Here is a 14,840-nt window from a genome sequence, read left to right on the forward strand (position 1 = left end):
GTAGGTGGGTTTAAGTTTACACTAAATGGCTTTTCTCATATATTTGGCAGAAAGAGATGGTGAGGGTATAAGGAATGAAGTTATTTATGACAGCAAGTTTTCTTCAAAGATGTTACCAGTTGGAGGTGAGCAGGAACTAGAGATACAACCAAGGGCTGCTTGGGTCCGCTGTGATGATTGTTACAAGTGGCGATGTATATCAGCTGACTTGGCAGATGAAATAGAAGAAACTAACTGCAGATGGTAAGCATTCTCATTACTTGCAAAAAGTAGGGCAGCTTATCTTCTTGTAATCAATGGTCTGGTTTCTGATTCATGCATTTATTTTTAAAATAAAATTTCTGAAAGTATAATCATCTTTTTGGTTTCTCAAAATTTGATATGCTAATAGAAATTGCTGTGTATTCATTAATTAAATATCTGTCTTTGCTATCAATGCCTGCAAAATTATTTGAGTTCCTTTTATTTTTGGGTTTTTGGTTCTCTGTATTGATTATTTCATGTCTTGAAGGATTTGTAAGGAGAATGCTGACAAGGGTTTTGCTGACTGCTCAATACCTCAAGAAAAGTCAAATGCAGAGATTAATGCTGAGTTGGAAATTTCGGATGCCTCTGGTGATGAAGATTCTAGGAGTCAGTGGCCAAGTTCTAAACAATTCGAGTCCAGGCAGCTCATGGGTATATCCTTTGTGCCTGCTGAGCTTCAAAGACATACCACTTTTTTTTTTTAGAACTGATGGTGCTATGGTTATATTAAATGAAAAACACATACTAGTTGTGTGTGAAAATTGAAATCTATTAATTAGCAAACAATTTTGATGTATTGGACTCTGCATTTTATGCTATTCATATGATTTGACACTTATTTTTCTCTTACAGTTGCACAGCAGGCTAGTTGGAGACTTATCAAGCACAACATATTTCTGCATCGCAGTCCAAAAACCCAGACCATTGATGAGGTTCAACCATTAATGCTTACATTTGCCTATCAAATTTTGCAAAGATTGTAACCAAATGCTGTTTTTTGTCTAATACCCGAGACAGGTTATGGTTTGCCACTGTAAACCGGTGTCAGATGGCAGTTTAGGCTGTGGAGATGAGTGCTTGAATCGAATGCTTAACATTGAATGTGTTCAAGGAACATGCCCATGTGGGGACCTGTGTTCAAATCAACAGGTTAATTATCCGTTAGTGATATTATTATTTAACATGTTAATATGATTAGAGTGCTTACTACTGCTGTGTCGTTATAGTAACTAATGCTATCTAATATCACTCATTTTTTCAGTTTCAAAAGCATAAATATGCAAAGCTAATGTGGTTTCGTAGTGGAAAGAAAGGACATGGTTTGCAGTTGCTGGAAGATGTTTCTCGAGGGAACTTTCTCATTGAATATGTTGGAGAGGTTGGTGAAATTCATATGATTACAGAATCTGCATTCTAGACTATATTATATATTATAAATATATGCTTAGTTCTAAAAAATAAATATCTTCATGCATTTTTAAATGGAGTATTGCTTTTATATTTGAGGAGGTTAAACTACTAACTGAGTCAGAGCTTTAGTACCCTCTATGATACAATAGGTGTTATCCTTAGGATACAATGATAGAGAACTCTCTTGCGGAGAGACACACCTTTGGCTAGTTGGTCAGGCAGGCTTTTTGTTTTGCTGACCTTAGGACATGCTTTCATTCAACTTGCCATGAGGAAGAGATCTCCAAGATTTCATCAAAGAGGTAGCTTAATCTCCAGGGGAAGCCAAGCCTTTAGATACCCATTACATAACATTTGCCGAAATAGAAAAATTCTGCGGGAAAAGTTTACTCCTGGGAGTGGGGCTTTAGCTTCAGGTTCAGTTGAATCACAACCTCCTGGGGCTGAGGAGAGGGATGAGCCATTGCTGTCCCTGATAGCCCCACCAATACCTGATGGCCCCAGATTCTCATGGGATGAGCCATTGAAATTGAGCTTCAGGCAGCCCTCTAGGGGGGGCGTTAGGGGATGGTGGTGAGGATTGAGTGATCTTTGAAGGAGACAATGAACTGCCATTCTAGATTTGTATATTTGTTAAATTGGTTCTTCATCTTTTTCTTTTTGTTCTCGGTGGTTTTTGTTTTACGTTTTTATTTTATTTTCTGTTCTAGTATTATATGTATTTTCAGTTGGTTCTTGGTCTGTTTTCATTGTCTTTCTTGTTTGGTATTTTGTTCATTCGTTCTTTCATCGGATACCAGGAGCTGATAAAATCATATCTGGCACCTGCTTACATAAATTTGGTAGGACATGTTACTTATAGCTCCAGCAGCTAAATAGGGTCAGTGTTCTCTTTGCTAGGATCACAATTAAATTATATAAGAGGCATTCTGTTGATAGTCTGTGTGACTCTCATCAATAGTGTTTGATTGTTCATGGAACTAAGGTGTGGGATTGTAATCTTTCATTTATTATTTAATTTTTTTCCACTGTATTCCTGCGCCCTTCCCCCTATGGGGAGTATTAAAATCTCATGCACACCTTTTTTTTTTATAAAATATCTGACTCTATGTGCACTATTTCAAGGTTCCTGGGTATTTATCTTGTTGAGCAGTTGGTTTTTCTTTCTGGTCCAATCAGGTCCTTGATCTGCATAGTTATGAAGCTCGCCAGAGGGATTATGCATCTAGAGGTCAAAAGCACTTCTACTTCATGACGTTAAATGGCAGTGAGGTTTGAATTTCTGTCTCTGAAGAAGTTTCTTATTACCTTTTTTTTTGTTGTTTTACAAATCTTGGTAGTGTAATTATGGCGTTGAATACTATTTCGTTAAGATATTGTGCACTAATTTCTCTTATTCCAACTTAATGGACATAAGTAAGTGCCTTTATTGTATTTATCTAATCAAATATCTTTTTGATGCTTGAGAATATATTTTACATTTTGCTAGAGAGTTTTGGATATATCATTTTGGTTCTTTTAGTATTTTTCTTCTCGTAGGCATTAATGCAACCTGTTGAGACTAGGTTCTTATTGTTGCTGAAATTTCAGAGAGATGTTTTAAGGAGTGAATTTGTTAGAAACAACAGGGTAGGAAAAACATTGTGGAAGCAAAGCGCTTGGTTTAACTGACGACAAGATTTATGCTAATACATGCTTCTTCCATGTAATAGCTGGTTCTTGTAGAGGAACAAACTGCATCAATTCTCTCAAATCTAATGGACTGGCATGAACTGGATTAAATTGGAAATTAGAAAGTAGTAAAGTGAAGGAAAGGGAAGGAGAGAATAGAGATCAGGGGCCACTTGGCCTTGTTTGGGGAGTGCAAGATTAGAGGAAAAGTTTGTTTCTGCACCTTTCCTTATTAGATAAGTGAAGTGTTTCACAATGACCGGAGTACCCTGATTTCAAATAAAAAAGTTTGACCATTTGTAAGTGGTATCTCAATTTCATTCCTCCAGATGTAATTAGAAACACCCCATCTTGTTGTACCATGATCAAGACTCTTTAGCTAAAGATTTGGTGAAAATGTCTCCTATTTGATCTTCTATTTTACATAAAAAGTGGAAAAATTCTTCAGCTAACTGCAGTATCTGAAATGGAATGAGTACAACCCTTATGTGATTGTTCTATCAAGAAAATTGGGTTATTGGCAATAAAGATGGTAGTTTGATTATTACATCCTATAACATGGACTTGTCCACAAGAAGGCTAAATTAAATTGTACTTGGGTCTTTGGCTCAAGGGCTCCATGGGTTTCTAGTATGAGGTCTTGAGGTCAAGTCTCTATGGGAAAGGGTGTAGTGCATGTGTAATCAACATTCACATAATGTTTTATTTTTTTTGCACATCTAATCACGTGCTGAATGAACTAATGTTGTATATTTTGTTTAGCATTAGACTCAGTGCCCTTCCAGGTAACAAAGTTCCCTCTAAACAAATATTCAAAGACCATCGGTAGATTTCTATCTACAGATCCCACATAATTAGCGTTGGAATGGTTCATAACATCCAGTTATTACAATTTCTTTGCATCAAAGAATGCTGAATGCATATTATGAATGGTTCATAATATGCATTAGACTCTTCCAGGTAACAAAGTTGCGTCTGAACAAATATTTCAAGATCATTGGTAGATTTCTATCTACAGGTACCACATAATTTGCATTGGAATAGTTCATAACATCCAGGTACTACAATTTCTTTAGATTGAAGCTTTACCGTATGAAGTCTTGAGATACTTCAAAAGTTCCATAAACATCATCCAAATGAATATGCTGGGGAGATTCCATTAATTTATTCATGATTCCAACTGTAAATGAGAAAGTCTAGCCTTATAATTGTTAAATATGATTCACACCTTTCCTTCAAAAAAAAAAAAATATAGAAGATTCCCAACAAGCCTTTTACACCTTTATCGTTCAACTAGGGTGTCCTTTCTGCAAATTGACTTTGACCTCTTTAGTTATATGACTAGGTTTAGAGCCATGTAAGGCTGTAACAAGCAAGTCGTGTATTTAGTCTAGACAAAACACTACCTATCTTCTCCTAGCTACTTCAGTTCTCAAAAAATAGTGGAACTTCCCCGAATTTTTAGTTTATAAATGTTTCTTCTCGCATATATTAATCTTCTCTATTTCACCTGCATCACTTCTAGATATCACAATGTGTCCATGTGAATAGTTAAAACTACTGCACTTGTTTCTTGTTGAATTACTAGCATTAAAGATATGGAACTAATCAACTCTTAGAATTTGTTTTTGGACCATAAATTGACTCATCATTCTACAAAATAAAAAATTCCTTTTTCTTATACACGTACCCCATTTTTTCCTGAGAAATAAACTCTGGTGCTTGTTTTATAAAAGTTTTTTAGGCAAATTACCATAAAAAAACATTTTAAACATCTGATTTGTATGAAAACTACTTGATCTCTGCTATTTATTTTATGCTATTGAGATACAAATATTGATAGATCTAGTTTTTTTTTCCGATCTTTTCCTTTTGTATCTGAGATAAGAATATTCAAAACCTAATTTTTTGGATATTTCGAATCTTTGCCTGTTGTATTTCATTCTTTGTAACCATGTCTTTGTTAGTTCTTCCTCTATCTAATATTTTCTAGCTTTGTTCAAGAGATAATTAAAGAATGTGAATGAATCTAATATACGCTATTGGAGAAAAGGTCTTCTGAGTAATTGATACTAGAAGCTAGGGTCTATTCTTTAGGAACCAACCTTGCCTTCATTTGTTGAAGAGAACCATTTGGCTGGTATTTAGTAGCAAATACCTAATGGGGACTCCCGACCCTGGTACCTGGAGGAGGCTCACTTGGTTCTTATGTTTTACTAGAAAGCAAAGTTATGTTGTCTTCCACAATTTTTATCCAGATAGCTTCTGAGTAATTTGGGTACATTTAATACTTGACTAAGAGAGAACACGTGAATGATAATAGGTAAACTAGACATTAATTGACACATTCATTGAGAGGAGAAGAAGTATAAAACCATAATTCTCTATGAATAGCAACAGGAGCCTCAAGCTTAGATTGACTTGCAGGAATGAATAATGTGGGTTGGGAGGGTTGTACCCACTTGTATGTCTCATACCTTTTGTAGAAGTATAGACTTGAACTGGCCTTCCATGGGGTTTGACATGGAGCGAAGGGAGAGGGCATGCTGATTCATGACAAAAATGACAAAAGAAAAAGGTATTCTAGTGGGATACTAAAAAATTCAATATGATACACCTGGTGCACACCATGGGTCGGGCTGGATCAGTTTTTTTCATCTTTTAAGGCTGTCTTGGCACCCTGAACATTAACCAAAACATCATTGTGCTAGCTGCATCCCAGAGGATAGTTTTTTTGTTTAGTCACCTATTTTTGCTGTGGGCTGTGAACACATGAGGTCTGACTCTTTGTACATTATAGGTGAAAACACACAATTGGATGCAAATTGAATTCTTATTCTGATAAAAAAAATTTATTCTATACAATGCCTTTAACTTATCTTTGAGTAAGTTACGCCACGTCATTTTTTTTTCTAAAATCTTTTGTGCAACCTATTGAACTAGAACTGACTAAAAGCAACAGGGATTTGTTACTTTGTTGGCGATCTGTGTGTTTTTTGCTCCTTTTGGGCAAGGCAATTCTACTGAAGCAATGCTCTGTGCTCTTCTAAGGGAGATGAAAGTTTTTTCTTGATCTTTCTCCACTCCTTTTGGTTTGGAAGGAGACAGGGCTGTGGTGATTAGCTGGTTCTTTTCGGGAAGAAACAATGTTGGCTTTTTCTCAGTTATAATGATGAGATTTGGGATTTTTTTTTTTGTATCCAGTTGATTACATTCATTCTTTGTGTAATGCTAGTTGTATGGTGGGTTAAATGGTTTGGTTAGGAGTTTATTTGCAGCACTTTTGTTGGAGGGCATCATTTTCCTTTTGATGCGTGGTTTATAAAACCTTTACTATCTTGACATGGCTGTCTTAGGTCATAGATGCATGTGCTAAAGGAAATTTGGGGCGTTTCATCAATCATAGTTGTGAGCCCAATTGCCGTACAGAAAAGGTAATTTTTCTTGTTTCCAGGGTGTCCATTTGTATATGCTCTAACATGTTTTTTCAGTTCTTTGACTGTTTCATGAAGAATTTGATGACCTATCTGATACAGATTTATTTTTTCTCTTATGTACTACCATGTTTTTAGGGGGGTTCGTGTGTTTAGAATTGCATTATGTGAATATGTTTACTGGAATTCTAATTGCTGAGATAAATTTTCCTGAAACATATAAAGTTCTATAGTTAGTGTAATTTCTGGAATATTGTTCATATTTTCATGTAATAAGTTCACTATTAGTTGGATACTTTCAAATGCTTAAGACATAGTTATTGAGGGTTTAGGGGTTTATGCCTTGTTTAACAGGAATAAGTTAAAAATAATTTATTTTTAAGATTAAAACCATAGATTTTATTAGTCTGTAACAGATATGAGAAAGTACTGTAGTCATATAACACAAGGGTACGTTAATTATTGGCATGACTGGTATCAAAACATTACCTAAATATGGCATTTTTGCTATTTTAGATGAAATGTATGATTAAAAATGTTTTAAAATGAAAAATTTAGTGAAAGATCTGTTTAAAGTGCTTTCTCATAATGCCATAGCAGTAAACAAAAGGTAGGTGTTTTTGTCATTTTATATAGCATGCATGGAAATAAGTTCAAAAGGCCATTTTCATCATTTTTGTGTATAAGTTGGCTCTGGGCTAGCGCCATTGGGATGTTTTCTTTGAAATTATGTATATTGTTTCCCACTATGACTGTATTTGGACTCACATTCCGAGATCCGCCAATTCTATAGCTGATGTTCTTGCTAAGCAGGGGATTTTCCTCCAATCCCTTGTTGTTAGGAGTTTGGTCCCTTGAGTTTTTGTAATCTTTTGTTTTTAATAAAATTATCCTTTCTTCAAAAAAAAAGTTTGCTCTGGGCTTATCTCTGAATGAGCTGAATTTAGGAGGCATTTTTCTAACTAATATTACGAGAATTTTCCTAATGTTAACCTATGTGGATCTATAATCATTAACATTCCCCCTCAAACTAACATATGATGAGTCTAAGATGTGAACACTATCTATTAATGTTAATTCTAGGGCCTTAATCCATTCTACTTTGTGTTTAGATGGAGAGAAATAAGAGAGAAAAGAGTAGAAGAAAAATAAGAAGGTTGAAGCGAGAGAGAGAGAGAAGTGAAGCAAAGGTAGGATAGAGAAGACAATAGAAAGGAGGAGAAGGGAGAGCACTTGCTTACTCGTGCCCTAACCTCATAATATTTATAGCTTCATGAATTTGTTACAAAAGTGTATAATGCCCTTGGATACATTAGGGTTACATTAAGAAACAAAGTAAAGAGGTGTAACGAGGAGACTTTAAGTAATTTGGTGGTCTCGACAAGAGTGGCTCTTTCTCGTTCTTCTCAGTCTACTACTTCACTAGGGGTGGCTTCCTCATAGTGCCGTGCATAATGTGGCCTTCATCTGGTGTCTGTTGTGCCCCTCCCAAAGTCAAATTCTTCATCTGGAGTGCTTGCCTCAACAAGATCCTAATGACAGACAATCTTAGGCGGTGAGGCCAATACTCTGTTGATCCTCTTTGCCTTCTTTGCAGCTTGATGGAGGAATTGATCAACCACCATTTCCTTCTTTGCCCCTTCTCATTGTTAAGTTGTAGAGCCTAATTAACGCCCTACGCTGAGTTGTTGGAAGGGGGGCGGGAAGGGGGCGGAGCCCCCGCCTGGTCCACGATATATTAATTGTTATTTCATTAAGGGCAGTTTGGGAATTTTACTTTTGTATCGCGGTTGCCCTAATTTTCTCTTTATAATTGAGGGGCGCTGCTATTAGGGTTTTTGATCATCTTCATCCGAGGAGCATCTCGAGTTGCAACTCGAGAGGTTAGAGAGAAACATATGTAAGTGTGTGATTTCTCTTGTAAACTATTTCATCTTCATAGTGGATTACTGCAACAGCGGAAGATAGGACGTAGTCTCACCTTGAGGCGAACTTGTACAAATCTTGTTGTGTTTTTTTCGTGCTTTTTTCCCTCCAACATCTGGTTGTGGAGAAAGCTCCTTTTTTATCCAGGTATTGTACTCTTCCTTCTTCTTTTATTGCAATATACACCTTTTTATTAAAAAAAATTGTTATTATTGTTCTCTTAGTTTGGAATTAGGGCCATTAATTCCTAACACTCATGGTAGGTGTGGACCTCTATTCTTTGCCGCATTTTTTTATAGTTCTGTTTGCCTACAGACCTATCCTCCGCTAGCCAGAAGTTCCTTGGCATCGTCCTTCCCAGCCTAGGAAAGTTGATGATCTCTGCCTGCATCACCTTCATCCCGTGGGGTTTATGGAACGAGAGAAACCATATGCACTTCAATGTCAATTTTGAATCTCCGGAGAGCGTTGCTGACATCATTTCGAGGAATATTTCTTCTTGGCTTCATACCAAGAAGGCCTTTTCCCCTTTTCTAGGTTCTTCCATTCGAGACAGTTGACGCTGCCTTGCTCAATTGCATGCTTACTCGAGGCCTCTCATTGTCTTGGAGTGGTCTCCGCCTCAGCCCGGATTCCTCAAGTTAAATTTTGATGGCTCTTCTCTTGGTAACCCCCGGAAAAGCCGGTTTTGGAGAAGTCTTTTGTGATTCCTTTGGTAGCCAAATCATCTACTTTGCTGGCTCATTGGAGACTGCTGATTCGACAACGGCCAAGCTTTATGGCCTCCTCAATGGTTTTCACATCTTTTGTGACCATTGCAGCGGTCCTCTCCACATTGAAAAGGACTCCATGGAGGTGATTAGTTGCTGTGCTCATGCTTTTGCTACCACCCTCCCCTCGTGGCGCCATTGGGATATTGTTTCCGACTTTGATTGTATGTGGTATCACATTCCAAGATCCGCTAATTTTGTTGTTGTTCTTGTGAAACAGGGAGCTTCCCTCCAAGCCCTTGTTGTTTGGGTTTTTCTCCCTTCAGCTTTTGTAATCTTTTTGTGCTCTTTAATATAACCATCTTTTTTAAAAAAAAAGTAACTTTTCTAATTCTGATAATTTTGACAATTCGCTTCAAGTTGGTGCAAAAACATTGAAAACACCCACCTAGGAACATGAATTGGGAAATGGACCCACTACTGCTTCCTTGGTGAATATATTTGCCAATTGATTCTTGAAGGGAATGTAATGCATGTTGATAATTCTAGCACATAGCTTTCGACAAACAAAGTGACAATTAATTTCATTATGTTTAGTGCTTTCATGAAAAAAACGGATTGGTTGCAATGTGCATGACAACCGGATTATCACAATGAAGTTGCATAGGAGCTGATGTGGAGAACCCAAGTTGAATCAAGAGGGATTTCAACCATAACATTTTGAGTATAGTATGAGCCTTTGTGTGGTATTCAGCTTCGACACTCGACCTTGCCACAATACTTTGTTTCTTGTTGCGCCAAGTAACAAGATTGCCACCTACCATTGTGCAATAACTGGAAGTAGTTTTCTTACCATCTAGAGAACATTCCCAGTCTCTATTTACAAATCCTTCAATGTTAATATGTGTATTCTTCTTAAAAACTTCCTGTCTTGTTTTTTTTAAAGATACCTCAATATCCTCTCTAATGCTTGCCAGTGAGATAGTTGGGCTGATGCATGAATTGACTAATGACACTTACAAAAAAGAAATATCAGGTTGTGTCACTGTAAGATAAATGAGCTTACCCACTAATCTTTAGAACTTGCCTCTGTCCACTTCCTCTCCTAAACCAACATCAGGTCCATGGGTGTATCTATAGGCTTACTCCATAACATACCACTTTCTTCTAATAAATTCAACACATACTTCCTTTGAGAAAGAATAAATACTATGCTGAGATTGCAAATCGTCATTGTTGAAAAAGTATCGAGTAGGCCAAGATCTTTAGTTCGAAAAAAACTTGGTTTTTTTAATCTGCTAAATGCCACTTATATCCCTCCTTGTTAACGCCCGTAGTTGTTTCTGAGTGGACCCTGGCCTCGGTCGGTGTCCTTAAGTTAAACTTTGATAGCTCCTCTCTCGGCAACCTTGTGTTAGCGGGTTTTGGCAGAGTTGTTCGTGAATCTCTAAGGAACTAGATGATCTCCTTTGCGGGCCCTCTCGGTATTGCGGATTCCATGACGGTCGAGCTCTACGACCTCCTTAATGGGCTCCGTGTCTTCCGTGATAATTGCACTGGCCCCATTAACATCGAGGGAGATTCTAAGGTGGTGATCAGTTGGTGTGAGCATTCCTCAATGCCTCCATGGTGTCATTGGGACACTTTTTTTGAAATTATGGAAATTGTCAGCTTGTTTGATTGTTTTTGGTCTCACATCCCGAGATCAGCAAATTCCGTGGCCGATGGTTTGGCCAAGGAGGGAGCTTCCTTGAAATCTCTTGTTGTTAGGGATTAGCTCCCCCTTTTTTGTTTCCTTTGGTTCTTTCTCTTAATAAAATCACCTTTCATCAAAATAAATATAATATCATCCACATACACTGCTATAAGGATCAACTAATGACTCGTATGCTTAACAAATATAGAATGATTAGTATCACACCTCTTAAAACCAAAACCAATCACCTCTTGATCGAACTTGTCAAACTATGCTTGTGGAGACTGTTTAACTATATAGATTTTTTCTCGTGGCACAACTTCTCTCTCTCAACGTAAAAACCTAGACGTTGCAACATACAGAGTTTTTCTCTCAAATCATCATGAAAAAAAGGCATTCTGACATCTATTTATGAAGAGAAGAATCAGAATTTGCAGCAAAAGAGATTAAAACACGTGCTGAGTTTGACCTTTTGCCATTGGAGAGAAACTTTCTTCAATGTCAATACCATGGACTTGTGTATAGCTTTTTGCAACTAGTCTATCTTTAAGATGAGAGATACTACCATCTGCATTATGTTTAATAGTAAACACCCATCTACACCCCACAGGTTTCTTACCATGTGGTAAAATGGTTAAGTCCCTTGTATGATTATCATAAATAGCTGCCATCTCTTCTTCTATGGCAGCCCTCCACTTTGGATCTTGTAGGGCCTCTTGATAATTTTTGGGAAGAGAAGAGAAGAGATGATTACAAGAAAAGAACAACAACCAAAGGACAATCTCTGTGTAGAAAGAAAATTGGAAATAGGATGAAAAGTTGATGGTTTTTTAACACAAAAATGAGGTTCTTTTCAATCGAGTATCATATGGGGGTCCAAAAGGAATTGGAGATATAGAAGTAGGACTACTAACCTCAAAATCAGCAGATGGTCTGGGTGAGTGGTCCGCCAATGGAGAAGAGGGTTCAACAATTGGTGCATCCGACGGCTGTAGTATAGGCTGGTTCAAAGGTACAAGTGGTTTAGGTATACTTACAGAAGGTGAAAACATGGAGGAGGAGAAGACTCTACCCGAGAATAAAAGGGCCGATCTTCAAAAAAAGTGACATTGGCTGAACCAAAAGTTCAATGTAAAGATGGATGATAACATACATAACCTTTTTGATTTTTAGAGTAACCAAAGAATATACACTTTAAAGCTTTTGGGTCAAATGTATAGCGGCCAAATGAGAAATCATGAACATAAGACACACCCAAAAACTCTTAGAGCAAGAGGAAAAAGAGTAGCATCAGGAAAGAGTGCTGAATAAGGCAACTTTGCACCTAGAACAGTTGAATGCATCCTATTAATAAGATAACATGCTATAAGGACTGTATAAGGCCATTTAAAAAAAAAAAAAAGACTGTATAAGGCTAATAAAATTGAGGTACATTTATAAATATTATAGTGCACAACCGACTTCCAACAAATGTCTATTTTTGTGTTCAGCTATAGCAATAGAACAGACTTTGTTTTGATACTATGTTAAAGTTGGGCTCAAGTGCATCTCAAAAAAAAAAGAGGAAAGACGAGATGGCTGGACGAGGGGTCGGTCAAGGAGTAACTTCCTCCCACCAACCATCTGGGGAACGAAGTAACTCCCACCCAACGATCATTCCCTCTGATCCAGCACCTCTAGTAAGACAGTGCCCAGGATGGGGCGAAGATCGAACCAGTCTGGGGAAGTAGCACTGGCAGCAGCAGCAACGAAAAGGTAAACAATCGGAAGAAGAAGACAAGAAGGAAAAATAAAGTATTGACTCTGAAGATAGTTCAAGCGAGAGATGGCAAACTGTAATCTCGAGATCCTCACGCTGAAGGATCCTAGTGGAGGATCCAGCTAGATACGAATTCCGGAATGGAAAAGCAAAGCTGACTTTTCGAAAGAGGAAGGAGAAGAGTGGGGAGGCCATCCATATTCATGCACAAGAGGAGGGAAAAAATCATACATCTCCCTCCTGATCTCCGCAGTCAGCTATTTCCTAGACATCTTCAGGAAAGTCCAATTAGGGAACACGGGAAGAAAATACAGTAGATCACTCCTCACCGGGGATCTAGAATTCCAAGTATACATCCAGTATCATGGAGGACTTCTTGAATGCGTCATCCACCAAAGACGTGACCAAATGATAATGGGTATGATTTTTCTTCCACAGCTCTCCACTTCTGGAATGGGATGGAAACGCTTTGATCAAATACTCCGGCAGCTAGCCACATCCCAAAAAATCCACTCACAACCCAACGCTTCACACCAGTCAATTCTGTCGCCTCCACCTGATCCTCCACCGGAGAAGACTCAGGTCTTCAAAACCAATTGTCTAACACCACCACCAATATCACTCCCTCAAGCTTCACCCCAAAAAAACTAGTTCTCTATATCCCTGCCAGCGCACATCGAATCTGAGGGCAAGCACAAAATGTCCCTGGCAGTACTCATCGAAGATCCGGAAATTTTTTTCACCAGCAAACAAATCCAAGAATGACTGCAAAAACGAAATATCATATCCACAACCATCATCAAAGCTCATGAGAGGAGCTGGCTAATCAATTGTCATTCGGAGGAGGACCGCAGGAGACTACATTCACTGAAGACAAAGACTAATTCAATGATCCTTCACATGACCAATTGGAGCCCAGAACTCATAGCCCCCATCTCGGGGCAATGGGTGATCGTCAAAGGTCTTCCGGTGGAAATCCGATGTTGGCATACTCTGGAATGCCTCACAAAAGATTTTGGAGAGCTTATATGGGCCGAAAGCCAGCTAACGCAGCTTCACAAAGAAATTTTTTTTCATCCGGCCAAAATCACTGGTAAGTGGTTTATAGTTTTTTCATCTCTTGCGGAAAAACCACGATCTGGGTCTCCGTGGAATTTGGAGATCTGGAAATCCTTCCGGCAGCCAACTCGGAAGAAACCTCACGAAACATAACCCAGGCTAAGCCGACCCACCAGTTGCTGACTCGGAAACATCACTCGGAGGTCAATCGAACATGGGTTCCGAAAAAAAAAAAATCCGATCACACAAAATCAAACCCCATATCCCGAAACAGTCCAATCACTACCAATTCACAATAACCCTTTTAATGCCTCCACCGAAAAAGTTTCAATCCACATAAATGCCTCCGCCGAAAAAATCCCATCTCTGAAATTTCCCTTGCCCACAGTGCCACTCCCCAATTTTCCCAAAGCATCTGCAGTATACCTGTCCCCAAACCCAAAATCTGACAAGATCTCTCAACCTGATCTACCGCCACATCCTTCACCTGACAAGGGGATTATAACTCTCATTACTTCCCCATGCTCACCTCCATCGCCGTCACACTCTGCCTCACCTCGACACATAAACCAAAAAAAGAAACACTTTCCCCCACACCTTTCTCTCCATTTCCCGAAAACCATCACCACCCTCTCAAATCAATGGTATTTCCAATGCCCCTATGATCTGGCAACCTCAAGCCCCGCATCGTACTTTTTTACATACAAAAAACACCTTTTCAACCATCAAATCCACTGCCGTCGACCACATCAATTCCCAAAACCCCTCAGTCCACATCACACCGTCGTCCCGTCTTTTCATTTCTACATCACCCCCTTCCCCTCCACCGCCTAAAACCCTCGTTTCCCGAAGCAGTACCACTCGCCTGTCATACGCCAACCCCTCAGTCCACATCACGCCGCCCTCCCGTCCTTTCATATTTAAATCCCCCCCTCCCCTCCGCCGCTTAAAGCCCTCGTTTTCCGAAGCCGTACCCCTCGCCTGTCATACACAAACTCTCCCCCTTCCCGCGGCTTCTCTACCTCGATAAACTCCCATTTCTCCCCACTTTCACCCACATTCTTGGCTCCTTCCCGAGGCTTACCTCCTGTGACCCCCTCTCCCTCAAACCTTCCACATCAACTCACCCAACATCCCGTTCCTCTCGC

The 14,840-nt window shown here is 38.8% G+C and overlaps 1 protein-coding gene across 1 annotated transcript in view; it reads left to right on the forward strand.

The window, feature by feature from the left end:
- LOC137949730 (uncharacterized) overlaps nucleotides 1-14,840 on the forward strand; it is a 56,781-nt gene that overhangs the window by 4,117 nt on the left and 37,824 nt on the right. Inside the window, exons 3-9 of the mRNA XM_068795890.1 lie at nucleotides 51-243; nucleotides 512-678; nucleotides 880-959; nucleotides 1,045-1,176; nucleotides 1,289-1,405; nucleotides 2,617-2,709; nucleotides 6,465-6,542. Of these exons, the coding sequence (XP_068651991.1) occupies nucleotides 51-243; nucleotides 512-678; nucleotides 880-959; nucleotides 1,045-1,176; nucleotides 1,289-1,405; nucleotides 2,617-2,709; nucleotides 6,465-6,542 (860 nt within the window). The remainder of the gene's footprint in view (nucleotides 1-50; nucleotides 244-511; nucleotides 679-879; nucleotides 960-1,044; nucleotides 1,177-1,288; nucleotides 1,406-2,616; nucleotides 2,710-6,464; nucleotides 6,543-14,840) is intronic.

Source organism: Aristolochia californica, unplaced genomic scaffold, assembly GCF_029961685.1.
Source record: "Aristolochia californica isolate CCGP_79_NKW_82.1479 unplaced genomic scaffold, dmAriCali1.0.hap1 SCAF_14, whole genome shotgun sequence".
NCBI lineage: Eukaryota > Viridiplantae > Streptophyta > Magnoliopsida > Piperales > Aristolochiaceae > Aristolochia > Aristolochia californica.